At 36.9% G+C, this 27,504-nt stretch overlaps 7 protein-coding genes and 1 long non-coding RNA gene across 13 annotated transcripts in view; 4 read left to right on the top strand and 4 right to left on the bottom strand.

Moving 5' to 3' along the window:
• Nucleotides 1-3,482, bottom strand: part of LOC104731638 (ABC transporter E family member 2) — a 7,462-nt gene extending 3,980 nt beyond the window's left edge. Inside the window, exons 1-10 of one of the 3 annotated variants that reach the window (XM_010451071.2) lie at nt 3,339-3,482; nt 2,593-2,707; nt 2,302-2,387; nt 2,106-2,203; nt 1,977-2,026; nt 1,202-1,269; nt 1,023-1,112; nt 612-916; nt 344-539; nt 69-254 (exon numbers count right to left, since the gene is read on the bottom strand). In XM_010451071.2, the coding sequence (XP_010449373.1) occupies nt 69-254; nt 344-539; nt 612-916; nt 1,023-1,112; nt 1,202-1,269; nt 1,977-2,026; nt 2,106-2,203; nt 2,302-2,387; nt 2,593-2,695 (1,182 nt within the window). In that variant the 5' untranslated portion in view covers nt 2,696-2,707; nt 3,339-3,482. Of the gene's footprint in view, nt 1-68; nt 255-343; nt 540-611; nt 917-1,022; nt 1,113-1,201; nt 1,270-1,317; nt 1,623-1,729; nt 1,820-1,908; nt 2,027-2,105; nt 2,204-2,301; nt 2,388-2,592; nt 2,708-3,279 lie in introns of all 3 variants that reach the window. The other 2 variants (XM_010451070.2, XM_010451072.2) reach the window with 2 other exon arrangements.
• LOC104731639 (glycine-rich protein A3-like) lies at nt 5,535-7,142 on the bottom strand. The gene is made up of 3 exons (XM_010451073.2): nt 7,038-7,142; nt 6,473-6,761; nt 5,535-6,101 (listed from the first exon to the last, which is right to left on the bottom strand). The coding sequence occupies exons 2-3, from the start codon at nt 6,729-6,731 to the stop codon at nt 5,806-5,808; spliced, it is 555 nt and encodes a 184-aa protein (XP_010449375.1). The 5' UTR covers nt 6,732-6,761; nt 7,038-7,142; the 3' UTR covers nt 5,535-5,805.
• Nucleotides 7,729-9,827, bottom strand: LOC104731640 (pentatricopeptide repeat-containing protein At4g19191, mitochondrial). The gene has a single exon (XM_010451074.2). It carries the CDS (start codon nt 9,773-9,775, stop codon nt 7,820-7,822), a length of 1,956 nt encoding a protein of 651 aa, XP_010449376.1. The 5' UTR covers nt 9,776-9,827; the 3' UTR covers nt 7,729-7,819.
• On the top strand, nt 10,157-10,987 carry LOC104731641 (dnaJ homolog subfamily B member 12-like). Its single transcript, XM_019233557.1, has one exon. It carries the CDS (start codon nt 10,157-10,159, stop codon nt 10,985-10,987), a length of 831 nt encoding a protein of 276 aa, XP_019089102.1.
• LOC104731643 (uncharacterized zinc finger CCHC domain-containing protein At4g19190) lies at nt 11,651-14,605 on the bottom strand. Of its 2 annotated transcripts, none has more exons than XM_019233313.1 (8): nt 14,299-14,605; nt 14,154-14,216; nt 13,764-13,915; nt 13,535-13,660; nt 13,208-13,409; nt 12,965-13,079; nt 12,313-12,866; nt 11,651-12,156 (listed from the first exon to the last, which is right to left on the bottom strand). In XM_019233313.1, exons 1-8 carry the CDS (start codon nt 14,530-14,532, stop codon nt 11,821-11,823), a joined length of 1,782 nt encoding a protein of 593 aa, XP_019088858.1. In that variant the 5' UTR covers nt 14,533-14,605; the 3' UTR covers nt 11,651-11,820. The 2 variants fall into 2 exon arrangements, with proteins under 2 accessions (XP_019088858.1, XP_019088857.1); XM_019233312.1 differs by having other exon boundaries at nt 11,651-12,041; nt 12,198-12,866.
• On the top strand, nt 17,069-19,437 carry LOC104731644 (WAT1-related protein At4g19185-like). The gene is made up of 7 exons (XM_010451078.2): nt 17,069-17,451; nt 17,910-17,972; nt 18,065-18,181; nt 18,267-18,552; nt 18,665-18,820; nt 18,901-19,052; nt 19,145-19,437. The coding sequence occupies exons 1-7, from the start codon at nt 17,237-17,239 to the stop codon at nt 19,347-19,349; spliced, it is 1,194 nt and encodes a 397-aa protein (XP_010449380.1). The 5' UTR covers nt 17,069-17,236; the 3' UTR covers nt 19,350-19,437.
• LOC104731645 (probable apyrase 7) lies at nt 20,040-23,558 on the top strand. Of its 3 annotated transcripts, XM_010451080.2 has the most exons (4): nt 20,040-20,368; nt 20,514-22,610; nt 22,746-23,039; nt 23,277-23,558. In XM_010451080.2, exons 2-3 carry the CDS (start codon nt 20,642-20,644, stop codon nt 23,021-23,023), a joined length of 2,247 nt encoding a protein of 748 aa, XP_010449382.1. In that variant the 5' UTR covers nt 20,040-20,368; nt 20,514-20,641; the 3' UTR covers nt 23,024-23,039; nt 23,277-23,558. The 3 variants fall into 3 exon arrangements, with proteins under 3 accessions (XP_010449382.1, XP_010449381.1, XP_010449384.1); XM_010451079.2 differs by lacking the exon at nt 23,277-23,558 and having other exon boundaries at nt 22,746-23,240; XM_010451082.2 differs by lacking the exon at nt 23,277-23,558 and having other exon boundaries at nt 20,040-20,357; nt 22,746-23,240.
• LOC104731646 lies at nt 26,615-27,445 on the top strand. Its single transcript, XR_758629.2, has 2 exons — nt 26,615-26,927; nt 27,034-27,445. It is a non-coding gene; the product is annotated as an uncharacterized LOC104731646 (long non-coding RNA).

Genomic DNA, 27,504 nt, shown 5'->3' on the forward strand with positions numbered 1-27,504 from the left:
AACTTTAGGAGTACAGTACTTTCTGAAACTCAAACCACAAGAGAACATATCATGGAGGAAGAGAGTACCAGCATACGAATAAATGTTGTCTTCCCAGTACCATTCTCCCCAAGCATAACAATAATCTGAGAATCAGTGAATTCACCTTCTGACACTCTCAACCTGAAGTTTCCTTGAGTTTTGGTCATTGTGGGGTACTTGTACCTAGCGTACGACTGAATTTCTTCAGCACTTTCTTGTGGAGTCTCAGCAACCTTCGAACAAAAGAAAAGACCATTAAGGAACAATATTGACTCCCTTCGTAAGATAACTTTGCCTCTTCACAATACAAAAAGAAGTTTACCTTGAAGGTCAAAGATTCATCTCTAAAACGTAAATTTTCTGTAGGAACAAACCCAGCCAAGAAAATGTTGATTCCTTCTCTAACAGAGAAAGGGAGAGTCACCACACCATAGGCTCCTGGTTTCCCATAAAGACAGCAAATGAAATCCGACAAGTAATCAAGAACACTGAGATCATGCTCCACAACAATGACGTAGCTGGAAGAAAGAAAATACTGTTAGTAGCTAATTTTTCTAAAAAATATATATCAGAAGTTGGAAAAACCAAACCTATTAGGCCTCAGTAGAGAACGAACAACTTGAGCAGCTTTGAGTCTTTGCTTAACATCGAGGTAACTAGATGGTTCATCAAACATGTAAATCTCTGCATGTTGTATGGCAACAACAGCGATTGCAAACCTCTGCAGCTCACCACCAGATAAATTCTCAACATCACGGTCAATGACCTGGTTCAGCTCCAGATCAGCACAGAGCTCTGCCTTCTTACCTCTCTCATCTTTCTGGTCAAGGACCTCTCCAACATTGCCTCGAACAGCTTTTGGGATGTGGTCGACATATTGAGGCTTTATAATGGCCTGCCATGAACAGGATATCAGAACTTCCTCAATTGAGCTGCTTAAACCATTAAATAATACCTAGCTACGTCATGGAGACAAATAGTAAGATCAGTTTCGATTGTACCTTTAGATTATCTTCAAGAATACGGGTGAAGTAGTTCTGAAGTTCTGACCCACGGAAGTGAGTCAAGATTTCTTGCCAGTCTGGAGGACTCTGTTCAAGAGGAAACATAAGAATACATCGACTAGGAAAGAGACGCAATCTCGAAGACATAAATATAGAAACTAAAGAGAGGCTATTACAGTGAAACGGCCCAAATTAGGTTTAAGCTTCCCAGCCAAAATTTTCAGAGCAGTTGATTTTCCAATACCATTTGTTCCAANCAAAAAACATATATCAAAAGTTGGAAAAACCAAACCTATTAGGCCTCAGAAGAGAACGAACAACTTGAGCAGCTTTGAGTCTTTGCTTAACATCGAGGTAACTAGATGGTTCATCAAACATGTAAATCTCTGCATGTTGTATGGCAACAACAGCGATTGCAAACCTCTGCAGCTCACCACCAGATAAATTCTCAACATCACGGTCAATGACCTGGTTCAGCTCCAGATCAGCACAGAGCTCTGCCTTCTTACCTCTCTCATCCTTCTGGTCAAGGACCTCTCCAACATTGCCTCGAACAGCTTTTGGGATGTGGTCGACATATTGAGGCTTTATAATGGCCTGTCATGCACAGGATATCAGAACTTCCTCAATTGAGCTGCTTAAACCATTAAAATAATACCTAGCTACGTCATGGAGACAAATAGTAAGATCAGTTACAATTGTACCTTTAGATTATCTTCAAGAATACGGGTGAAGTAGTTCTGAAGTTCTGACCCACGGAAGTGAGTCAAGATTTCTTGCCAGTCTGGAGGACTCTGTTCAAGAGGAAACATAAGAATACATCGACTAGGAAAGAGACGCAATCTCGAAGACATAAATATAGAAACTCAAGAGAGGCTATTACAGTGAAACGGCCCAAATTAGGTTTGAGCTTTCCAGCCAAAATTTTCAGAGCAGTTGATTTTCCAATACCATTTGTTCCAACCAACCCTAGCACCTGCCCCGGCCTTGGAACTGGGAGCCTAGAGGTAAAGACAGATTTTTAATTGTCTAAACTAGAAGAGGGGTCAATTATCCAGGAATTCGAATAGCTAAACAAACCTGTGCAACTTAAAAGTGTTTGGCCCATAACGATGGGTAGTATCTTTCTCTAAGTCTCTCGGAAGATTGATAATCTGAATGGCTTCAAATGGGCATTTCTGCAATTGTGAAACAGCGGAGAACATTTAGCGTCCCCGTTTTCCAAAAAAAATTTCAACGGCAAATTCGATACTGTAAAGAGCCTATGCATACATACCTTCACACAAATACCGCAACCAATGCACAACTCCTCTGAGATAAAGGCAAGCTTGGAACCAACAGTCACCTCAATACAAAGTTTCCCTAAGATAAAGGCAATTTGATACATTAGTGGCAACGAAATTTGTAAAGTTACAACAAAAACTTCAAGTAAGAACGACAAGCTAACGAATCCTCTCTGTACTTATTCGTGAGACACACATGAGATAGCCAATCAACTACAGTACAGTGATAATAAATAACTCCATACGCAAGACCACGAATTCAAAATTTGGATAAGAATATACACCTGTCTTGACCACAGGACAACTCTTCTTGCACTCTTGGCGACATTTCTTTGGCTTGCAACGGTCTGAACTCACAATAGCAATACGTGTCAATCGATCTGCCATCTCTCAAGTGATCTACAAAATACATGAAATCTATAGTTTAACTGCCTGAGGAAGATGCAACATATGTATACACAATATGATAGAAACGGAAAAAAAACACAATTGGTAGTCTGCACAAAACAATTTGTCACCACTATGATAACTAGTATAACTATTATTAGAAAACTAAATCTACCAAAATGGAGACATCACGCTTAGGAAAAGGCACGAAATGAAAGTACATAGGAAACCAGTTATAGAGCTAACTTGATTACCCCAAGATAATAATAATAACAATACTGAAATGATTAATTGACATGCAAAAAAATTTAGAATCAAGGTAACCTTTAAACTCAAGCTTGGAAAACGCAAATTCAATACTTGGAATAAAAGGGTGAATCGAATTTATAAAAAAAAAAAGTGTGAATATGATTGTAAATAACAAAGTTGGACACTTTCAATACAATCAAGAGATAGAAAACAACAAATCCAAACACTTTCAATACAATCTCAGATGTAAGAACTCAACTGCTAAATACATCGAGAAACAAACAAACACAAAGAAGACCCAAAACTTGTAAATCGGTGACATATCGGAAAATCACCTGAGATGAAATCCAAATCTCTCCAATCGAAGAGAAAAGGGATATATTGAGATTAGTACCTGAGATAATTGAGAGATTCGGATCGAGGGGTAAGAGGTTTGATTGATTGAAATGAAAAAGCGTGTGCCGATTCTTCTAAGGAATCAGCGGAGAGCACACGCACCTGAGAGTTACGCTTTGCCCAAAATGAACCAAAAAAAAGATAAAAGGCTAAACTTTAGGGTTTTCTGAATTATCTGATTTTGTTTGACCCGATTCGCTTTTAATTGGGCTTGGGTCGGTTACTTTATATGTCGTGTCGGAAATGGAAAGCCCCTTCACATGTAATAATAATATTTGAATGTGTTTTGTTGTGTTGTGCTGTTTTGTTTTACATAAAACTTGTCAAAATCTTCCAACTTTTAGTTTCTTTACTCTTAAGGAAAGTTTTTTTTTCCTTTTTTCTGTATAGTTTTATCTGTTCATTTGGGTTAACAAATTATTAATCATACGTCATATATTGAATTAATCAAAATGATCTCTATAAAATTGAATAAGTAAAAAAATTGTTCTCAGTAAAAGTGAAAGCTCTAATCAGTAGAAAAAAAAAACATTATTGCACGACCTTGTCACAAGGTCCTTGTGTCCTAGTCTCGTTATTGCATAGAATGTTAAATTAATTTTGTTTGCTTTTCTTTTAAATTCATAAAAGAACATGAGATAAGCATGAAAGTACCTAGAGCATCATTACTGAGAGTTACTCAGTGGATTACTCTTGGATTTAGGCCCAGATTAATAATAAAAACTCATATATGGATCCATGAAGCTGAGAATCGTTGCTGTCGGAAACATTCCGAACAACCCCTTAAGAACGATACATGGCGTCTCATGAATGGTGGGTTCGTAAATATAAAACCGTTTTTTTCTCATTTCTTTTTCCCTTTCTTCCCGACTGTCTCTCTCTTCTCTCTCGTTTCTAAAGGCGAGAGAACATGCAATTCTTGTGAAATCGGAGAAATCAATAGATTTACGTCGAATTCATTGAATTTTTCGGCGTAAACTGGTTGTTTGTTGGTCACCCGGAGGCGATGGCTTCCAGATCAGCATAACCGTCAGATACGACGGTTCGGTTCTCACGACAAACGACGGCGAAAGTTTATTTTGGTGAGAAAACGATGGTGGAGGTTTTTTCTGGTGGCCTACAGCGAACGGCGAGGTCCACTGGCTAACTAATCGGAAACGAGAAGGTTCGTCTTCTCAATTCTGATTTATTGCATGTTTTGTTGATTCATATCGGGTGGTCTTTAATTGTTAGGGTTTTGGATGTTTTCGATGATTATTAGGCGTAGATTATGAGATTATTCTGATGTAAAATTGATTACAAGATTAGTGTTATGTTCAATTGATTATGAGATTAGTTTGATGTTCAATTGATTTGGAGATTTGTTTGGAGGGTTTAGGGCATCTCCAACCCCACTCTATTTTAGAGTCAAATCTCTATTATAGAGCAATATTTGCTCCAACCATGCTCTATATATTACTCTAAAATTGAGAAAATGATAAGATTGCTCTATATATAGAGCAACTCTTTTCTCACCTCTATTTTTTTACACTAACTCTATTTTAGAGTTGAAAATAGAGTAATACATGGAGGAAAACAATGTTCTATTTTTGAGTTACTCTATTTTAGAGGAAAAAATAGAGATATACATTAGAGATGGTCTTACGAGTTTAGGTTGTAATCGATTTATTGTCTGATAGTTTTTTATGAGATTAGATATGTTTATCTTTTTTGTTATATGGGTTTATGGTTGTAATCGATTTATTGTGTTTTTTTATGAGATTAGTCTGCTGTTCTTATTAAGAGTAGAATGTTTTTGTTTTTCTTATTAGTCTGTTGTTTTTATTGTTTTTGGTGGAACCGCACAATAAATCTTATTTCGAATTTTATTTAATATTTCGAATTTTATTAAATATGTTTACTATTTCGAATATTGTAAAATATGTTTAATATTCCAAAATTTATAAAATTTTATTGTTTTCTATTTTATGTAATATAAAAATTTTAAATAACTGTTTTGTCATTTTAGATAATTAAACTTTGATAATTAATAAACACAAATTAAAAAATTATTATATAAATGATTGAGCAACCTTCTTTGGAGTTCTCTAGTAGAGGAGTGATTTTGTTTAAGTTCTCTCAAGGTTACTTTAATTAATTTAGCATTACTTCACCAACATCAAATTATCAAACACAAGAGATAGTGAAGAAAAAAAGAAGCAAAAACCAATCACAAACTGTCATTAAAATATCAAAACATAGATAGTTTCAAAGGACCTGCTATTGAGAGATTAAAGAAACCTCTTCTGCAGAGACCATAAAGGGGGTTTTAATACTAGCACTCTCCAAATTATTTCCTCAACCAGCAATCTCTAAACCGACATAGTTAAAATGATATGTATATGTTTGAAGGGGGGATTATTAGAAACATCGGTCAGGTAATAAGACTATACTGGAGGAGAGGACCATAGGGGACGTTTTTGAGATTACTTCCACTTCTTGAATTTGCCTCCTCCTCCGAACATACCATGTTTCCCGTGCTTTCCATGCTTGAACTTTCCTCCATGCTTGAATTTGCCTCCATGCTTTCCGTGCTTGAACTTACCATGACCATGACCACCAAAGCCATGAGCAGGGCCATGGCCGTAACCTCCATGTCCTACATGCCCTGCATGCCCGTAAGGGTTGTGAGAGGCATGACCAACATGGTGAGCTCCATACGCTGCTGCGGCTGCACCAGCTGCGCCAGCTATCATTCCTCCGAGTCCACCACCAGAATGTCCTGGATGAAGCAAGAAAAAAAGTATTACATAGAGAACCTCAAAGTCGCAGAAATGCACAGAAGAGACCACAAAATTTTTCATATGATAACTTCAATCAATCAAAAACTGCACTTCTACTTAGACCGTTAAGGTTAAAACATCAATGTATATCTAAGTAACACTCCAAAAACACAAATGAAAAAAGGGCAGGAAACTCAACAACCATCAACAATTACAAGCTACAAGGACGCTCTTTCTTAGTTTTTGCACAATAACCATCAATAATTACGAACTATTGTCCTATCAATCTTCAAACTAGACACAAATCAACAGAACTCCATAATAGCCCCAAAAAAAAACTACAAAGGAGAGATCTTTAACGGGATAATACCTGAATGGTGAGCTCCAGGTGCAGGGTAGCCTGCAGGAGGATAACCTCCTTGTGCAGGAGGATAACCACCAGGTGCTTGAGGGTAAGCACCGGGAGGATATCCAGCAGGCGGGTAACCTCCAGCTGGAGGATACCCTTGTGGTGGGTAACCTTGTGGAGGATAGCCACCTTGACCAGGTGGGTAATGATGTCCTCCTCCTGGGAAACCATGAAACCCTTTCTCTTGCTCATCATGATGCTTGTCTTTACCACCTCCCATTGTTAATACTCAATTCAGAAAAATTAAAACCTACAAATAGAGATTATGATACATCATTAGGGTCAAAGATCAAACAAAACTTAAAGACTTGCTAGGTTCATAAACAAATCTGAGACATAATCACAGATCAAAACCAGAGTACATCTTAAGAATACAAAACAATCATTTCAGCAACGAAGAAACGCGGATCGATCATTCAGATCAAGAGAACGATCACAGATACGATATACGGGTTCGATTGAAAACACAGTATACGAACGATCACAGATAAAAGTGCGATCAAAAGGAAGATTAGAGAATACATACCGATACGAATTGCGAAGTCAGAACGAAATTGGAATAAAAGAACAAAGTTGGGATATATAATGGATAGGCGTGGGTGTCCGTATCCAATAATAATAATTACTTAACGCGTTACCATTTTTTGAATAAGCAAATTTTGCATTATTTTATATCTTTTATTGTTTTCTAGTCCTTTTATTGCTATAGCAATCACAAATCGAATACTGTAGTCTTCATTTCTCTCTTAAATCCGTATATATAAACAGAAAACAAATTACTCAGAAAATAATCTTGAATACAATCAATTTATTTCTTTTGAGTTTTATGAGCTTATTATGCATAATGCCTAGAAGAATATGTGGTCTTTTGGATATTTGTGGCTCTAATTGGGTGTTTAAAATATTTACAAAAAAGTATTGGGGTTTAACGAGAGTATGTAAAACTTAAAGGTCAAGTTGTAGATAAAAATATCTACGTCGTGGGAACACGCAATGGACACGGAGTTCTAAGAAATAAGAAGATGGTTAAGCAAAATATCTTTTAAAGTGTCTTAAAAAGTCTTTTATCCTTCTTTAATAGGATTACATACCAAAACAATATTGGTTTGGTGGAGGATAAAATAAAGTAGATTGCCAATAGAATCTGGTCCTCCACAAATCATAATTAACCTTTACTTTATATCTTGTTAATAATTATTCAAACACATGTTGTGATATTAGATATTCTCCACTACATAAGGTTGGTTAGAAACAAACTATATCCTAAAAGTGATAATTAAAAAACGCACTAAATATCAAATGGAAAGTTCATAAACTTTGTTCTGTATACACATCTTTATGCACTCTATGTTCATCTCTCGCAAAAAAACTCAAACCATTCAACATAAGGTATATCGCTTCATTCTCCACATGACCGTGTTCACCTACAGTGAAAGTGTGATTCTTTCCGTTCACCTGAATTACGCTTTCACCTGGATACTTTTTAATGTTCCTGTGTTGCATCATGGACCTGATCTTCGCAAAACCATCCCACATACCAGCAGCTGCATATATGTTTGCCATTTCTACATAAGGCGCAGCCATTTGCGGTTCCAAGTTAAAAAGACTATCAGCCGCCTGCTCAGCTATCTTTACATTGCGGTGGATCTTGCACGCACTAAGCAATGCGCCCCATATGCCAGCATCGGGTTTAGCTGACATGTTACGGATAAGTTCTAATGCTTCTTCGAGCTTTCCTTTTTTTCCAAAAAGATCTACCATACAAGAGTAATGTTCTAGCCCAGGACTGATGTTGTGAACTTGTTTCATCATGAGAAAACACTCCCAGCCTTTCTCCAGAGAACCTGAATGAGCACAAGCCTGAAGAACTGCAAGGAATGTTATGTGATTTGGTTTATACTCCAAATCTGTCATCTTGTCGAATAGTTCCAAAGCTTTGAGGAAGATTCCGTTCAAAGCATATCCAGCTATCATTGTAGTCCATGTAACGACAGTTTTCTCAGACATATTATCGAAGATGTCTCGAGCTTCGGGTATACTTCCACATTTTGAATACATATCGATGAGAGCATTGCAAACCATGACATTATCTTTCTTGCACCCGTACATATTTGCTCTAGCATCTATCCATTTTCCAATCTCCAGTGAACCAAATTTTCCACAACCTGAAATGAGAGAGAGTAAGGTAACCAGATCTGGTTTCTCTCCTGTTTTGGTCATGACATGAAATAAGGCCAAAGCTTCATCCATGTCGCCTTTCTCAGCATACCCACTTATCATCACAGTCCAAGAAACACATGTTCTGAAAGCCATTACGTCAAACAAAAGCCTAGCTGAACAAGTATCCCCGGATTTCGAATACATAGAAATGAAGGTATTGATCGCTTCGATATCTTGATCCATACCGAGATGGATTGCATGAGAATGAATCAGTCTTCCTTGTGTTAGTGTTTCAGGGTTCTGGCCCGATGCAGCCAGGTTAATGAAAGTGCTCAAATCAGGCTTAAACTCTTCACGCAGCATCAACCGGTAAAGACCAAAAGCAGCAAATACTTCACTAAAAACTGAATACGCTTTGAACATAGAATTCCAAGACACAACAGTTCTGTCACCTCTGTCAATAGCTTCAAAGACTGATTTTGCTGAATCCAAATCACCACATTTCGCATAAGTAGAAATCCAAGTATTTGCAACTGTAACTTGTACATCTACACCTAAATGTATCCCTAAAGCATGCATAGCCTTCAAAAGCTTCAAACTTTTGACAAAGGAAGCAGATTGAATCAATGCCATAACAGTCACAGAATCAGGTGGGATCTCGTAGAGTCTCATTTCACGAAATAGAGAAAACGCCTTATTCGTTTGACCCGACTGACAAAAACCAGAGAGCATTGCGTTCCAAGTAGTAGCATCTCTCTCAGGCATTCTCTCGAACACCTTGGCTGCATAATCTAGAGAATTAGATTTCACAAACATATCAACCGTCGCAGTCCCAACGAACACATCAGACCAAAACGGAGACTTTAAAACATGGGCATTAACCATCTCACAGTAGGCAATATCAGAGAGTCTACCACACGCCTTCGCCACGAATGGAAAGGTAAAGTTGTTTGGTTCAAATCCTCCGCGCTTCATTTCTCTAAAGAGAAGAAGTGATTCCACCGGATCATTTCGAATCACCGCTTCTCGTATCTGAATGTTCCAAGCATTAACAGATGATGAGAATCCATGAAAACGATTCAAGCGACGCTGAATCAAGGACATGGGATTCTCTCACTTGCTCTTCAAGTGCCTCCGGCGGGAAAGCAACACTCAAAACGCGCCACTTCTATTTGATATTCTTTTAAACGTAAACGTGTCAATAACAAAGAATTATAATTACTTTTTTACCCCTACAAAACAAAATAAGAAAAATTTCCTTTTTTTTCCAATCCATCAATGTCCAAACATTGTGAAAAGGAAAAACGCGTTTCTTGTAATATATATATACGCTGGACTGGACTCGACCTAGTTTTTTATACCACGACCGCTCTGGCTTTGTTGTAACAATTGATTAAGAAAACTAGGGCGAAGGTAACAATTTTCAGAAACTAGGGTTTTGATATTTGTAAGCGATTCTCTGAATTTGATTAAGAAAACTCAGTCATGGAGTGTAACAAGGAAGAAGCTAGAAGAGCGATTGATATGGCCGAGAAGAAGATTTCAGAGAATGATTACGATGGGGCTAAGAAACTCGTAAACAAGGCGGAGCGTCTGTATCCGCAACTTGAAGGTCTGAAACAAGTGTTGATGACGATCGATGTTTATATCTCTGCGTCAAACAAAATCAACGGAGTTTCTGATTGGTATGGAGTTCTCGGTGTAGATCCTTCGGCTGACGATGAAGCTGTCAAGAAACGTTACAAAAAGTTGGCTCTTTTGCTTCATCCGGACAAGAACAGGTTTCATGGTGCCGAAGGCGCGTTTAAACTGGTTTTACAAGCTTGTGATTTGTTATCTGATAAGGTTAAGAGAAGCGCGTATGACGACCATAAAAGGAAATCGAAACAAGTTAGCCGGTGGTACCAGAAAACACCGAAGCCACGCGAGCCTGAGCGGCGTCAGCCTGAGTCTTGGCAGAAACAGAAAACACCGAAGCCACGCGAGCCTGAGCGTCGTCAGCCTGTTTCTTCGCAGAAACAGAAGGATGCACAAGAAAAACTTAATAGATATTTTGAGGAACAGAGGAAAAAACGTGAAGCAGAGAGACTTTCCAAGAATCAGGAGAAAAGAAACTCCACTACTTTTGAAGCAGAGAGGCCTTACAAGAAGCCGATGATGAACACAGGAAACGCAAACTCTACTTTTGAAGCAGAGAGGCCATTCAAGAGAGGAAACGCAAACTCTACTTTTGAACAAGAGAGGCTATTCAAAGGAGGAAACGCAAACTTTACTTTTGAAGCAGAGATGCTTTTCAAGAATCCGATGGCAACATGAGACCTCAACTCTACTTATGACGCAGAGTGGCTTTTCAGACAGATGTGAGATAAGAACTAAGACGACAATCACGTTTAGAAGTTGTAGGATCCTGTTTGTTATAGGGAACCTATTTCTGTAATCTAGATTAGTCAGATGAAGCTAACTAATCAAAGTAGCTCTAGTAATCATGTAATATTTCATTTTTCTTCGTCTTAATTCTTAATTCAGCTTTTTTCTCTTAATCTGTAGATGATCTGTAACGGAGTTAATCTTAGTACTTTAATTAATACACCAAGACGTTTCTATTGTTTATGGTCTTTTAAGAATTCGAAATAACTCATACTATCAGGAACCTGTTTACTCGCAAACACTGGTGTGATTAAGCTCTCATGCGATTCTTGGTGTTGATCCGTTGGCTGATGAGGATGTAGTTAAGAAACAATATAAGAGGCTAGCTCTTTTGCTTCATCCTGACAAGAACTAGTGTGAAGGTGCAGAGGGTGCGTTTAAGCTTGTTTTGGCTGCTTGGTGTCTATTATCTGATAAGGTTAAGAGAATTGCTTATGATCAGAAAAGGAAGTTGAATGAAGTTAAACCAAAAAGGAGTCTGAAGCAGAAACAACTCTTTTTTGGTTTACATGTGAGCTCGATTGCTCCCTACGTGCTAATTGCCTTGTCACGTGACTGAATCAAATGTAAATTGAACTAAGAAACAGTAATAGGCTCCATTAAGCTTCTTTATAAACGCACATTTTACAAAGACAAAAAAAACCAATCGCACATATCTCCCAATCTCATTCAGACCGGAACCATAACTTATGCTCGAGGACAAAATAAACATAGCATAGGACTCAGTTTCTCCTTCGGTTGGTGCTGTATCGATGCTTACGAGACTTCTCTTCTTCTTCTTCCGATGACAACTCATGCTTCTGCTGTCTACTTCTATAGTTTGATTCCGAATCAGATTCTCCATTCTTATTGCTTCTGTATCTGTCAGAAAACCCTTCAGGATCATCATACACATGCTTTTCTTTGCCTTTCACACTCCTGTGATGCCTCTCAGAATCAAGATATGATGATCTTGATTTCTTCTCGGATCTGTGACGATTCTCAGACTCCATATCGACGTATCTGTGTCTTCTCTCATCGTATCTATGCTCTTTCTCCACTCTATGAAGCTTTCCAGGCTCCAAATTATCATGTTTCTGACTTTTTTCTGAAACAGGANCATCATATCTTGATTTCTTCTCGGATCTATGACGATTCTCAGACTCCATATCGACGTATCTGTGTCTTCTATCATCATATCTACGCTCTTTTTCGACTCTACGAAACTTTCCAGCTTCCAAATTATCATGTTTCTGGCTTTTCTCTGCAACGGGATCGTTATTATGCACTTGCTTTCTCTCCCTGTGATGGCTTTTGTAATCATCTTCTGATCTTTTCTTTCTACTACTATGACTACTATAATATTCTGAATCATCGGATGACACAGACGGTGGTCTATCCATTATTTCCTTCCGTTTTTGGTGCTTCTCGTCATCGTAATGCTTTTCTCTGTGACTGTTTCCTTGGTGGTAAACCTCAGATTTCAATGTCGCAGACGGATCCACATGCTTGGTGTGTCTTCTCCTACTCAGACGGTAACTGTCAGAGTCTGAATCTTCCGAGGAGACTGACTCAGAATCATAATGCTTCTTGCTCTTCTTCTTAATTTTCTTACGCTTCTTCGAACCTCTCTTATCTCTACTATCTTCTGAGCCTGTTGAAGATTCATCAGTCTCCTCAACAGTACGAGATGAATGCTTCTTGTGCTTTTTGTTCTTTTTGGATTTTCTTTTCTTATCCGAAGACATACTCTGAAGTAATTCTATTGGGATGCTGCCCCCAAGGAACCCTGGGTATCAAAATAAATTGGAAAAATAAGTATGTACAATATAAACAATGAGCTGGGAGTTGTGATAGGAAAAACCTTTAGAGAAATAAGAACTTCACCTCCATATTCGTCAAATATATCTTCAGCGACAATTTGTTGATTTGGATCGTCGAGATCAAAACCCCCACGAGGTGGACTTAACCCAGGCTTTTGTTTCAACTCCCACTTCAGAGGCTGCCAAAAGTTTAGAACATTTCCGGTTAATGATACATAAACCATTCAACCTTTCAGTTATTCAAACCTATGCCAACTAGTTGACGAAAGATTTTGAAGGATGAGAATTAAGAGAAATCAACACCAACCTCACTGGGATCTGTATGCGCAATGATAGCAGTCAAAGGATCATCTCTTTTCAGTCGAAGTTCTTCATTTGGCATTACTGCATCCTTTAATGGACAGTCACGATCACCGCTTTGGTGCCCAAAGTTTCCACATCTCAGACATTTCACATTACGCACTTCCACTGCAAATGGCTTTACTCTCCCAGGAATACCAGTCTCCATCCTGCTCAATTCCAATCATATTATGTAATGAAAAAAATTTCATTTACATGTTCCAATATTTCCACAATGAAACTGGAGTATTTAACGATTAACACATTCGAAAGAGTAAGAAAATATGGAGAATACCTTGGTGCATTTTTAAGGACCTCAAACTCTTCTTCAGTAGGAAGAGCACGCCCAAAAACATCTTTGGGTCGTGGTTTCTTCCTTTCCTGGCCTGTACGGTCTCCCCCGCCTTGTGATTCTTCTGGTCTACATTACATCAAAGAGAGAGTTATTGTCAAACTTCCTCTTCGAGGATGTAACTTTTTATGCAACAATTATTCAAATCAATTATTAGTTTCTGTCAACATACTTAGAACCAACATTATCTTCCGCCACTGAATCCTGAGTTGAAGAACCCTGACCCTTGTTTTTATCAGCTGCGTATTCTGCTGCTTTGGCACTTTCAGGATCATAACCAGGTGGACGAACATACATGAAACTCACAGCTTTCATCGTTTCGATCTGCACATCAATCTCATGAATCAATATCATTGTAACAAAACAAAACTAAGTAAAATCACTACCAGTTCACAAAATCTGAATGCTTCTATATGTTTTGACATCAAAATAGGTCTAAAAGGATAAACAATTCTGCCTAAGAATATAAAAACCCTAATCTGAAGCATTAGTAACCACCCTACGGTACTGAAACCTAAGATCCGAATAACATAAACCCTAATCTAACTAAAGAGAAACCAACCTTCTCTCTTTCTTTCTTCGAGATAAGAGCCGCTTGCTTGAAAAACTCCTGCTCTTGCGCAAACTGCGAATTCACGAAACAGGGAAGTAAGGATAACACAAATTGAATCGATTAAGAAAAACCGGTGACTATGTGAGATGCGTACCTCGCGAGCCACCTCTTCGGCTCTGCGATCGTGTTGGGCATGAGTCTGCTCGGCGATCCATTTGCGGCGCTGGTTGGGATAAGAAAGAGGATGCCATGGCTTCTGGTTCAGGAAGGAGTGGCTCCAAGCGGTACCGGATTTGGTCTTGTAATCGACCTCTAAGCTACCGCCGGTGACTTTCCCGCCGGCGAATCTCTTGCTCAGCCGTATTCCGCTTCCTTCTTCGCCGTCCATGTCTGAGCCACAAACAATGCCTAATGCGTCGCAATTTTTAATTACTCCCTCCGCTTCTTTTTAGAATTTTCAATCTGTAAACTTTAATATTATAAATAACTAATTTGCCCCCATTGTTTTGCAATATTTATTTCTATATGTTTATCCTCTGTTTTTAATTAATTTTGTATTTGCACTATTTTCATATATATTTTTTTAAAAAATTTAATGAAAACTATTTTCATGATCAGTTTTTGGAGTATGAACGTGGAAAGAAAACGTATATATATATGATTCTAACAAACAAAAAAAAAGTTAAAATTTCCGATGAAAATATTTGATTAATATTTTAGAAAAGCTATATAGTCTTACTTTTTTATATTTGAATTTTTAATCCTTTATCTTATAATTCACAAGTCACTTGGCCAATAAAAATAAGCCACATCAGATTTTTTTTAAAATTAAAAAAATTCCAATTAATAAAAAAAACAAACAATCGTGGTTTATAAAAATCTTAAGGAAAAAAAACTTATGATGGAATAAATGGATTTTTTATTTATAATCGAAAATTATTCCTAATTTTACTCCCACTAACAGATACACATTCATGGTGGTTTACAACAAATCTCATCTTCTATATAAATCCTCTTCAGTTTTCTCTAATCACAAAAAACACCACAAAACCACTTTTATTTTTGATTACCAATTCACCCCCAAATCCATATCCTCTGTTTGATCAACCACTAGAACCTCTTTCGAATTCACAAAGCCAAATCCCTTTAAAAACTACAATTAATCAGGGAAATAAATCCTTTAGCTTTTTGTTCATATCCATTGCTTTTTTTTTTGAATCATATTAATTTTGATTTCTATTGTTTCAGGTTGAAGATGCATCTGGATTATATTCCTCTCTCAAAGCTCTAATATCAAGGACATGGAATTTTTATCCAAAAGATAAACATGGAGTTATTCTCAGTATTGAGGCAATTCTTGTGGATGCAAAGGTACATCAACATTATGTGTTTATAGTTCTAAATTTGGTGTTAAATTACAGGCCTTTTAATTAAAAAAAATGTTACTAAAATAAGTTATTTTGTGGATAGGGTGATTGATCGAATTCAAGCATATGTGAAAAACAAATGACTTTTAGGATTGCTCAGAGCAGTCTAACTTGAGTGTTCTTTATGAAATAACTTTTTTTTCCCTTCTATTTCTCATGTCTCATGTGCCAAGTTTATATGAGTACTCTTTATACACATTCATTTTCTCTCTTTATGGCATATTGATTCTCTTCGTTCGATTTACATGCTCAGGTTGAAGATGGTGTTGCCGATAGTCATCTCACACGGTTATTTACTCATAAAAAATTCTGGTTTGCGAATCTTTGAAATCTGGTAGTAGTAGAAATATGATATTTGTGTGTTTTTACACACCTGTGTAATTTAGAATCACATTATTATCTTCGGTTTATATATTATTCAAGTAGAAAAATCTAAGCATAGCTTGACTTCTTTGTGACATGGAGATATAATTCAAGCTAACAAGATAATGTGTACTGGATATATAGTTGTTTCCTAAACTACCAAGATGCATCACAGGAACATGATGAAAGATTGAAAGTAAGAGTACTGCTTCCAATCTTAATCTTTTGTTTGTTATTCAAATGCTTACTTGAATATTTGAGCATGTAGAATATTTGAGCATATCAATGTGTGTAGTTTCCTATTTCAAAACTCATATGTTTCCGTAAGACATGTGACTTATGAAGGTTTTCCAGGATCAATAGAATATTTCTACTATAAAGTTTTGTAATTAAGTTAGTAAATTATTTGATTGAGATTTGCATTACATTGGTCTCATTCCGCATTTTTGTAACAAGTAAGAGATATACCTTTGGCCTTCATATACTCTCTCCCTTTGTCATTTCTATAACCTATTTCTCATCTCACCCATCTAAACTATATGTTTCTTTCTTACAGGTGGGTGATTATTAGTTACGGTGTGAATGGAAAATTGATTTCCTGTCTGATTGTATTCTTCTAATTAACTACATCTGACTACTCTAATTGTATCTCTGTATTAATCTTATTTTTTAAATTGTTTTACTCTTTCATTGTTACATATATACATTATTTGCCTCATAACTCACATCATTTATGAAGTATGATAATATGAGAACGAAACCAAATTGAATTTTTCTATTTTTAAATGCTTAATGTTTATATATTTAATTTTTGCATATACAAAGTATTGATCATCAATTATATGAAACAAAAGTGTATTACTTTTAGGCTGCCTAATTTTGAGACCATTTCATAATTGAAATAATATATTACTTTCTCACAAATTAATAAGTAGTTATATATTATTATTATCTGATCACAAATAATAATTCCGTGCATACGCACAGGACAAATACTACTAGTTAAGTAAATAAAGCAAAATCGTTAAAAACTAGGTTAAATCTATTAATATTTGATATTTTTAATTAAATCGCATTATCAAGTTTTTGTGTGTTAAATTAGAAAAAATCTCATTGAATTGTATAAAAATTCATGGGAATTTAGTACAGAACCTAGAGAAAAGACTCCGCAAACTCCAAGAAGCAGCTTTGATTTATTCCTAAGTAACCAAAGATCTCACTTTTTTTTGAGTCTTCGCTTCATCTAATAAAACTATTTAAAGAGTCGGAGAGAGTGAGAGAGGTGCCGAATAAATCGGAAAGATGACGGCGCCGATGAGCCTGACCGGAGGCGGATCGGCGGAGAAAGACGCTCGGAGGGCGCACACTGCCATGGCTTTTGTTCAGCTCTTTAATGGCGGATACCATGTGATTACAAAAGTAGCTCTTAACGTTGGAGTCAACCAGCTTGTCTTCTGCGTCTGCCGTGATCTTCTTGCTCTCTCTATTCTCGCTCCTCTCGCTTACTTCCGCGAAAGGTATCACCTTTTTCACCTTCTCGAGATGGGTTTCAATCGAATCCTATTTTAATTGATCGATTTGTATGAAGGAAGAACAAGACAGTCTCCTTTGTTAATTGCATGATCCATTGGTAATGTATATTTGGATTTTGAAATAGGGTTTCTCACTGATGAATTTGTATAAGTTATGGGTATTTAGAGTGAGTGTGATCTTCATTATAGAAGAACTAGAATTCAGATTTGTAGCAATGTGCGTTGACTTAAGTTAAGATTTGTGTTCTTTTTACTTCCACTGTTAGTAGATTTAGATACTCATTGAGATCATAGATTGCAAGTACATTTGGTCATGTTCTGAGTTCTATGCCTCTTCTTAGGATTTTGCAATAAGTACATTAGAAACTTGGATCTGATTTTGCGATCTAGTACAAGTTTTCAAATTCTAATCAATGAACATTGTTCATCTTTCATGTATGTAGAAGGATCAGAACTCCAATGAATAAAAGCCTCCTCCTATCATTCTTCTTCCTGGGCTTAGTAGGGTAAGAAATCATCCCTGTCCTGTCTCAATGTATTATAATAACGTTTATGCAGATTGAGCATCTCAGTAAAGCCACCTCTGCGTTTTTGATAGGGTATTTGGGAACCAATTGTTATTTCTTATCGGTCTTACATACACAAATCCAACTTATGCTGCTGCCATTCAACCTTCCATCCCTGTCTTTACCTTTCTCTTGGCTGTAATGATGGGGTGAGTATGATTCACTTTAAAAAGTTCTCCTCTTAGGTGTTGCCTTCACTTCTCGGCTTTCTGATGTTTCCTACTTTGTATGCAGTACAGAAAGAGTGAATTTGTTGAGAATCGAAGGTCAGACTAAGGTTGCAGGCACACTTGTGTGTGTTTTGGGTGCCGTCTTTATGGTTCTGTTTCGTGGTCCGGCCTTGGTAGGAGATAAAGATGCAGACTTTGCGATGAACAATGAAATTAGTGCTAAAGGTCAACCTGAGCCTACTGGGTGGTTAGTCTCTGGTTTGCTCGATCTTGGACTTGAGCAATTCCACATTGGGGTTTTATGCTTGATTGGAAACTGCATGGGTATGGCTACTTTTCTTGCCATTCAGGTAAATCTCTTCATTGTTTCTGTTCTTTAGTTAGTTTTAGGCCATAAACTGCAGGCTACTAACCTCTGTGAATGTGTCTTTGAATGCTGATGTAATAATGGAAACTCTCCAGGCGCCGCTTTTGAAGAAGTATCCGGCAAATCTTTCAGTTGCTGCATTAGCATACTTCTTCGGTACACTACTAATGTGCATAACAGCTTTCTTTATGGTAAAGGAGCCATTAGATTGGAGGCTAACACAATCTGAGGTTCTTGCAGTTATATATGCAGTAAGTTGCACAAGATTTATTTATTTATTTTCTTATTCACTTGTTTCTCTCGTAATCGTTGACACAAGTCTTCTCTCTAGGGAGTCATTGCATCAGCACTAAACTATGGACTTTTGACTTGGTCCAACAAGATTATTGGTCCTGCCTTGGTTGCTCTCTACAGTCCTCTTCAGCCCGCTGCATCAACTTTCTTATCGAGAATCTTTCTCGGTAGCCCTATTTATCTCGGAAGGTTTATATACATTTTCTGGAATCTTTTATAATCATTCATACATTATCTCACTTCCAAGACTTTCTAACTCTGATTTGTTTTCCTCAATGCAGCGTTGTGGGTGGATTCTTTATCATTTTGGGACTATATATGGTCACTTGGGCATCATTTAGAGAGCGGAAAACAGGGCTTTCCGGGATTGGGATCCCGTCTCATGGTGTTAAAACCTCGGAACCACTGATATTTAATGGGACAGTCAACAGATTAGGACATTTGTTTTCTGGATTACCCAGTTCCTCTCTGAAATCTGCAGACTAAAAAAGACCAGAACCCATTTTTACAACAGTTATAACTTATTGTTACATTCATACCTTATTAATATCTTCTTTGATTACCTTCTTCAACAGATTCATAGTGTTGCTCCATTGCTATAATTACTTTATTAATCTTGAAGTTCATCTAGTTGTTGAATTGAGTCAAATGTAAAAGTCCCAGACAATGATTATTAATTCGTATTGGACTTAGGTCTAAAACTATATAGGCTATGAAGATGACATGTTATCTTTTAACCTTTTGAATATTTTTAGCAATAGATTATAATGACAAAGACTATATGATGATATACGAGTCATAGCTTTTTAAGTCTTAGGGTAGGAAGATCTCAATAAAGTTCAAAAAAAAATGTGGCTTTTTTTGGTAAGAACACATAACAATAGTGGGATTGTACAATTCCAAAAAGAAGTTGGTCTTATCCCAATTTAGTTCACATCTTTAAACATGAAAATTTTATTAGTATAGCTTTAGATTTAAATACGGTTAAATATTTATAAAAATGTACCATTTTGATAAAATATTGTCGACGACACACACCATTAGCATTTTTAAACTAACAAAAAACATGATTTTGCGAAAACATTAATGAACCTTTGATTGATTTATATTTCCACCCCAAAGGTTTTCAGATATTCATAAATAACCCCAAGAAATTGAAGATTGAGCAAGACGTTTTCAGTTGAAAAATCAGAGGACAAAAGGCAAAAGAGGTCTTTCGCAAAACGGATCTCTCTCTCTCTCTCTCTCTCTCCCCAACGTCTTCGTCTTCGTCTTTCTCTGGTCTGAGTCTCGTGTGGTTTTAGCCTGATACTCGTCAGATCTGCTGAAGATTCTCGATTGTTTTGTACGAAGACGACGATTCGTTGGGATTAAACGCATGTGCGTCTAGTGTATATGCGCTTTACGAGACGCTGCGACATACGAGATCTAAAGAGTGCTGAGAACGCTTTTGACGGTGGGCTAGAGTTTTTTTGTTCTTCGTTCTCTACCAATGTGTGTTTCTGGTATTGTACCCTAGCTTTTTCAATTTTATATGATTTGAGTTAGTTGAATTGTTATCGCATATGTGTTTCGATTTTAAACTGCAGATCGCTTTGTGTTTTATTGATTTGTGAATGCGTTTGATTTGATTTGATTTGATTTGTGTAGTTTCCACAGAAGTATGAAGGATGTGAAGAGTTTGTTGTGCTTCTGCATTTGAACACTACGGAGAAGGTTGTTGTTAAGTTTTCTAGTTAAGTAAAGCAGTTTTGGAGGTTTATATGTAGGCAAGAGAGATGGTTTTTGGTAGGATCACTGAACTTTTTAATGCTGCATCGAGTCGGTTTACATCGGGTTCACAATCATCTGTTCCGTATTTGCCTACTGGTTCATCACCTGATGTAGGAACTTCACCTTCGGATTCGATTAGTTTTGGGAATGGTGGACGAAATAATAGTTTGAGACACTCTGCGTCTCTCCAAGACTTCTCTTCGTATCATGGTTTTGATCCTGAAGAGTCTATTCTTGCTAAGGAAGCTGATTTAAACACTAAACGGCAAACTATATCATGGGGACAGAATGGATCTAGTTTGTCCAAGGAAAAGGCAGGTGTTCCGAGTGGTACCAATCCATCTACACGCCGTAAATGTTTCCGTGCGTTTATGATCGTTATGTGCTTGATTCTGTTTGCTTTTCTGGTGTATATAGTCTCCATGTATATTTATACAAACTGGTCACGGGGAGCATCCAGATATTATGTTGTGTTTGACTGTGGAAGCACAGGTACTCGCGCATATGTCTATCAGGGCACTATAAATTACAAGAAAGATAGTAGTCTCCCCATTGTTATGAAATCTTTGACAGAGGGTATTTCTAGAAAAAGTAGTGGCCGTGCTTATGATCGTATGGAGACAGAACCTGGTTTTGATAAGCTTGTCAACAACAGATCAGGGTTAAAAAAAGCGATAAAACCACTTATTCAGTGGGCAGAGAAACAAATCCCCAAGCATGCTCATAGAACCACATCACTCTTTGTTTATGCAACAGCGGGCGTCCGGAGGCTCCGTCCTGCTGATTCAAGCTGGATTTTAGGTAATGTTTGGTCTATACTAGCGAAGTCTCCCTTCACTTGCCGGAGGGAGTGGGTTAAGATCATCAGTGGTACAGAGGAAGCTTATTTTGGATGGACCGCCCTTAATTACCAAACAAGCATGTTGGGAGCTGTACCAAAGAAGGCAACATTTGGTGCACTTGACTTAGGTGGTTCATCATTGCAGGTAACCTTTGAGAATGAGGAGCGAACGCATAATGAGACCAACCTAAATCTCAGAATTGGATCTGTTAACCATCATCTTAGTGCATATTCTCTCGCCGGATATGGTCTTAATGATGCGTTTGAAAGGTCTGTTGTTCATCTTTTAAAGAGACTACCAAATGTCAACAAGTCTGATTTGTTTGAAGGAAAACTGGAAATGAAACATCCTTGCTTAAATACCGGATACAAAGGACAGTACATATGTTCTCAATGCGCGTCCAGTCTCCGAGGAGGTAAGAAAGGGAAGTCAGGAGTTCCTATCAAGCTTGTTGGTGCTCCAAATTGGGAAGAGTGCAGCGCACTGGCAAAAAAAGCTGTTAATAGCTCTGAATGGTCGAACACAAAACTTGGAGTTGATTGTGATTTGCAGCCTTGCGCTCTTCCTGATGGTTACCCTCATCCTCATGGTCAGTTCTATGCTGTATCCGGATTCTTTGTGGTGTACCGTTTTTTCAATTTAAGTGCTGAAGCTTCCCTTGATGATGTCTTGGAAAAGGGTAGGGAATTTTGTGAGAAGGCTTGGCAAGTTGCCAGAACCAGTGTTTCTCCACAACCCTTCATTGAACAGTACTGCTTTAGAGCGCCATACATAGTCTCCCTGTTACGAGAAGGTTTATATATTACAGATAAGCAGATCATAATTGGGTCTGGGGGTATAACTTGGACACTTGGAGTAGCTCTTCTGGAAGCAGGGAAAGCTCTTTCTTCTACACCGGGACTAAAGAGCTATGAGACTCTCAGCATGAAGATAAACCCAGTGGCCCTTATATCTGTTTTGCTTGTTTCGTTGCTTCTGCTTCTCTGTGCACTATCACGAGTCAGCAATTGTTTGCCAAGATTCTTTAGAAAGTCCTATCTTCCACTTTTTAGACACAATAGCACCTCAGCTTCATCTGTTCTTAACATCCCGACTCCCTTTAGATTCCAGCGATGGAGTCCTATGAGCACAGGTAACTAATTTTTCTATAATCTTTAGTTAGGACCAGCTGTACCTGCTATGTTCTCAGTTCTTCATATAGTATTTTCTTATGCCTTCAGTTTCCTTTTTGCGTAGATATTCATTCCTAAGATGTTTTTTCTTTCAGGTGTAAAGACACCATTGAGTCCAACAGTCCGGGGATCACCGCGTAGGCCATTTAGTTTTGGAAGCAGCGTACAGCTCATGGAATCTTCATTGTACTCGACGAGCAGCTCCGTAATGCATAGTTGTTCTTCTGATAGCTTAGGGGATATGCAATATGACAGCACTAGTTCCTTCTGGTCCTCCCCTCGCAGGAGTCAAATGCGTCTCCAAAGCCGGAGATCACAATCTCGAGAAGATCTTAGTTCGTCGCTCGCTGAATCACACATGCTCAAGATGTAGGAGAAGGAATTTTTTGGTACGGCCTTTTATCACTTCCACACACTCAGAATTTCTCTTTTCTAGGTATAGAAAAAAAATCATAGTATCTAAAGAAAAAGAGAAAAAATTCAAGAGCTTTCCTTGTTTCAGTTCACATGTAATTCTTTCTATACCATATACTATATATGATTACTAATTTAACCCAAATTCGACTATCTATCAACTCTCTTCCTCTTTACCCTTCTTGTATTTCTCCAAATTCTTTCTTGTACAGAGCCGGTCCAAGTTCTTGTCATCCCAAAGTTTCTAGGGTTTGAGCAGCTAGAAAGAGAAGAATCGATTCCCGGATTGAGTGGTTTATGTTTCCAGCCTAGAATAAGTCCTGTAAGTCCATATATTCTGCTCTTTGATTCTTATCATCATATCTAAAGGATGACAACAAAAAAAGTAGAATCTGTTATATGTTGTTTGGACTTTCATTGCAAGATTCGAGGTTAAAAGTGTCTTTTTTCCTTTTACCATGAAAATATCCAATATAAACAATGTCCTTGTGTTAGATTGTATAGCTCAAATCAATCTGGGACCATTGTGTGGGGTTGACATTTAGATATTGAATAATCATAGTAACTATCACCTGGACTTTGACTTATCTTCTTATGGATCATATTTCAAATATATGGTTTAGATTTTTTGCATATTGATCGAGTATTCGAGTGCGTAGATTATTTAACCACTCCTCCTAATGTTTAACCTGTGGTAATAGGTTTGGTTCAGAATATCAGATAACCAAATAAAAATGTTTATCCTAATGATCTCTATTTCAATAGGTTTGGTCAAGTAAAGTTGTACAGATTGATTCTTGTTAGCTGCATCGTTAATCATATTTTGCTTACTTGATCTAGTGACGTAATAGATCTAGAGATTATGTGATTGGTTCTGAAGACTTGATTACCAAATAAAACATTTCGTCAGATTGATTGAAAGTATGTGACGAAACTGTCTCAGTAATTTTCATTGCCATAAACGTCAACTATTGTTTTTTTTCTGTTAGAATTGATCACCCATCACGTGAAACTTGATCCCAAACTATAAAGACATTTATTTAAGTCGATGTTAACAAGCGTACCCTTTGGTCTCAGACGGAAGGATAAATCTTACATCTACGTCAGTGTCACTCTCGTTCGTTTATTGCTTTGGCCACTCGTTTGCTTTGATTCCACTACACCCAACAAAATCAACAATAATTGAAATAAAAGAGTGGTTATTTATTCCTTTTCTCTTTGAGATCAAGAAGATGTTTTCTTTTTAAGAATCTCCATCATAAGAACAAAAGTTCAAGTACAAATTATAATTTTTAGAAAAGAAACAGAGGAAGAACTAGCATTCCTCAAACACAGAGCATGAAACCCCATACAACCGGACTAATCACACACTAGATAATCAAACGTTCCGCAGGGCTTTGAGTTTATTTCACGCTATGCATAAACAAAACAAAAAATTACAATCAAAAACAATTAAAATTCGTTCAAGGTCGTTGTATTTATTGCTATAAATGACGTAGGGCCATAACCATATATGAACCTCATGTTTTGCTGAAAATAATAATGTCTCGTTGGTCCCATCGATAAAACACAATCTTTTTCACGTTCCTAATTTATCTGTCCAACTTATACAAATAAAACATTTATCTAAAAATTGTTAATGGTAATAGATACCACAAAGTATCCTTCTTCCTTTTTTTTTCTTTTTTTTTCTTTTTTTTTCTTTTTTTTTTTTTTTTTTTTTTTTTTTTGGTGAATCACTATATTGTGGAGTAGTTCTTTATCCGTTAACTAATCTTTCCTATTTCCACTAATAAGTGTTTCAAAACATAAAAATTCACGAACAATAAATGCAATGGTTACATTTAGAGTGGTAGGTATATAGTCAACTAAATAGAGTCTTAAAATCTAGCAGTTTCATTTTTTTCCAACACTATATGTTCCGATTTTGTTCTTTTTGAAATAGTCATATTTTGTGTTAGACTTGATAAAACAGACAATACTTCGAACTAATTTCTATCAGGTAGCCTTGGGCGTTCGGGTATCCAGTTTCGGATTTTTGGATATTTCAGATTTTTAGATTTAGAGATATAGGACCTTCGGCTATTTCTATACTTCAAGTTTGAATCGGATATTTCGGATTCGGATTCGGATGACATGTACGAATATTTGTACTGCAGGTTCGAATATGTTACATGTTGAATGGACTTCCTTGCATTGCAAGATTCGAGGCTAAAAGTGTCTCTCTTTTTTTTTTACCATGAAAATATCTAATATGAACAGTGTCCTTATTGTAGAGCTCAAATCAGTCTGGGGACCATTGCCATTGTGTGTTGTTGGCTTTTAGATATATAGAACAATCAATCAATCATAGTAACTATCAGTCAGTCTCTCACCTGGACAATTTACTTATCTTCCTTTATGGATCATATTTCAAATAAATGGTACAGATTTTTTGCGTATTGGTGAAAATTAATACGTAGATTATTTACCACTCCTAATGTTTAACTTGTGGTAATAGCCTAATAGGTTCGGTTCGGTTAAGAAAATCTGATTACCTAACAAAAATGTGAATCCTAATGATCTTCAATAGAGTTGGTCATGTAATGTTGTATTGTACAGATTGATTCTTGTTAGTTGCATGTTCGGCGCATCTGGTCTTAGTGGTAATAATAGAGATCAAGAGATTATGTGATTGGTACTTAAGAAGACTAGGTTACCACATAAAATATCTGCTTAAAACAAATGATGCGACGAAACGAGTCTGTCTCAATGTAATTTTCATTGCCGTAAATGTTCAAATAGTGTTTTTTCAGTTGGCATTGCTCACCATCACCAAGTACTTGAGACACTGAAACTTGATTCACAACATTTAGACATTAGACATTGACTTAACGTAAAATAATTGTACCCTTTGTGTTCTCAAAGGAAAGGATAAATCTACATCTATATCAGTGGCCACTCGTTTGCTTTTGTGACTGTGGCCACTCGTTTGCTTTTGATTCAACTACACCCAACAAAATCAATCACAATCACTGAAATAAGAGAGGAGTTTTTTTTTGGTTACTCAAATAAATATCGTATTAAGAAACTCCATCAAAGGATCTTAAGTTTAATTAGGAACTCGAATCAAAAACCAGAGGACGAAACCCCACACGACCGGACCGGGAGTGATCAGGCTGATCACACCGAGGTAAAGTAATCAATCATTCCGCTGCAAGGAACCTATCCCACCGTTACTTACATAGTTACGTTACACTCTGGGATATAAGGGAGACTCCTTTATTTGCTCCAGTACTCACAGTATTCATAGACCATTCAGCAATTTGGCTTAGAGTTTTATTTCACGGTATGCATACCAAAAAAAAAAAGATTTAAATCAAAAACAATTAAAATTATTTTAAGAGGTTACATTCTTTAAGGTCGTTGTATTTGTATATAAATGAAGTAGGGCCATAGCCATATCTACAGAACTCATGTTTGCTGAATATTTGGTCCCATCAATAAAACATAATCTTTTTCACTTTCCTAATCTATTTATCCAACTTATATAAATAAAACATTTATCTAAAATTTGTTAATGGATACCACAAATCCTTGTTTTTTTGCTTTTGTATTTTTGTGAATCATTATTAGTTCTTTAACTGTTAACTGATCTATCCTATTTTCCACTGATAGGTGTTTTCAAATATTAAAATTCACGAACAATAAATGTAATGGTTATATTTAGAGTGGTATAAGTAACAATAAATACATTGTTACTTATAAACCATATAAACAAAACGCTCTCTCTTCTCTCTAGAAACAAGCTCGCCGCCGTCTAAGGTTTCTGGTTCCGGTGGCTTTCTCAGCATCAGAGCTGGATGTCTCTTTCTAATTAATTGGTTTCTTTTTCTTTTCGACACATCCATCTCAATTTTTCATTCTACTGTCTCATATCTCAATTTTCAGATCTAGAATTTATTTAATCTCAAACATTCTCAATCATAGGTTCAACTACTTGTCTCTGTTCTCACCGTCAAGTTCAGCTTTAGATCTGACCGTCTTCAAGGCAGAGGCAGTCTCTAACCGTTTCTCCACCGCCTCAGATGAAGAAAATTCACCACCGTAGATCTAGATCTCCTTCCTGATTCCAAAAGTCGCTCATCTTGAAGAGCCTCTAGGCTTTATTTGTTGTATCACCGTCTCTGGTTGTTCAGCTATGGAGCAACATAACGAGGTCGCACGGCACACTCATTCGATTCTAACTCTATGTAAAGGAGAATCTTGTTTTGTATTCCGTTTAAATGTTCTTTCTTGTCTCAGATCTATTTTTAATTTTCAAAGATTAAGATTTATTTTTCTATTTTTGAATCTCTAGAGTCTGTTCCGGAAAGTTTTTGAATGAATGTTGTGTTTCTTTGTCTGGGTTGTTTCCCTTTAGTTTACCTTGTTTGGTATTAGTTTCAGGACGGCTTAAAT

Source organism: Camelina sativa, chromosome 12, assembly GCF_000633955.1.
Source record: "Camelina sativa cultivar DH55 chromosome 12, Cs, whole genome shotgun sequence".
Classification (NCBI taxonomy): domain Eukaryota; kingdom Viridiplantae; phylum Streptophyta; class Magnoliopsida; order Brassicales; family Brassicaceae; genus Camelina; species Camelina sativa.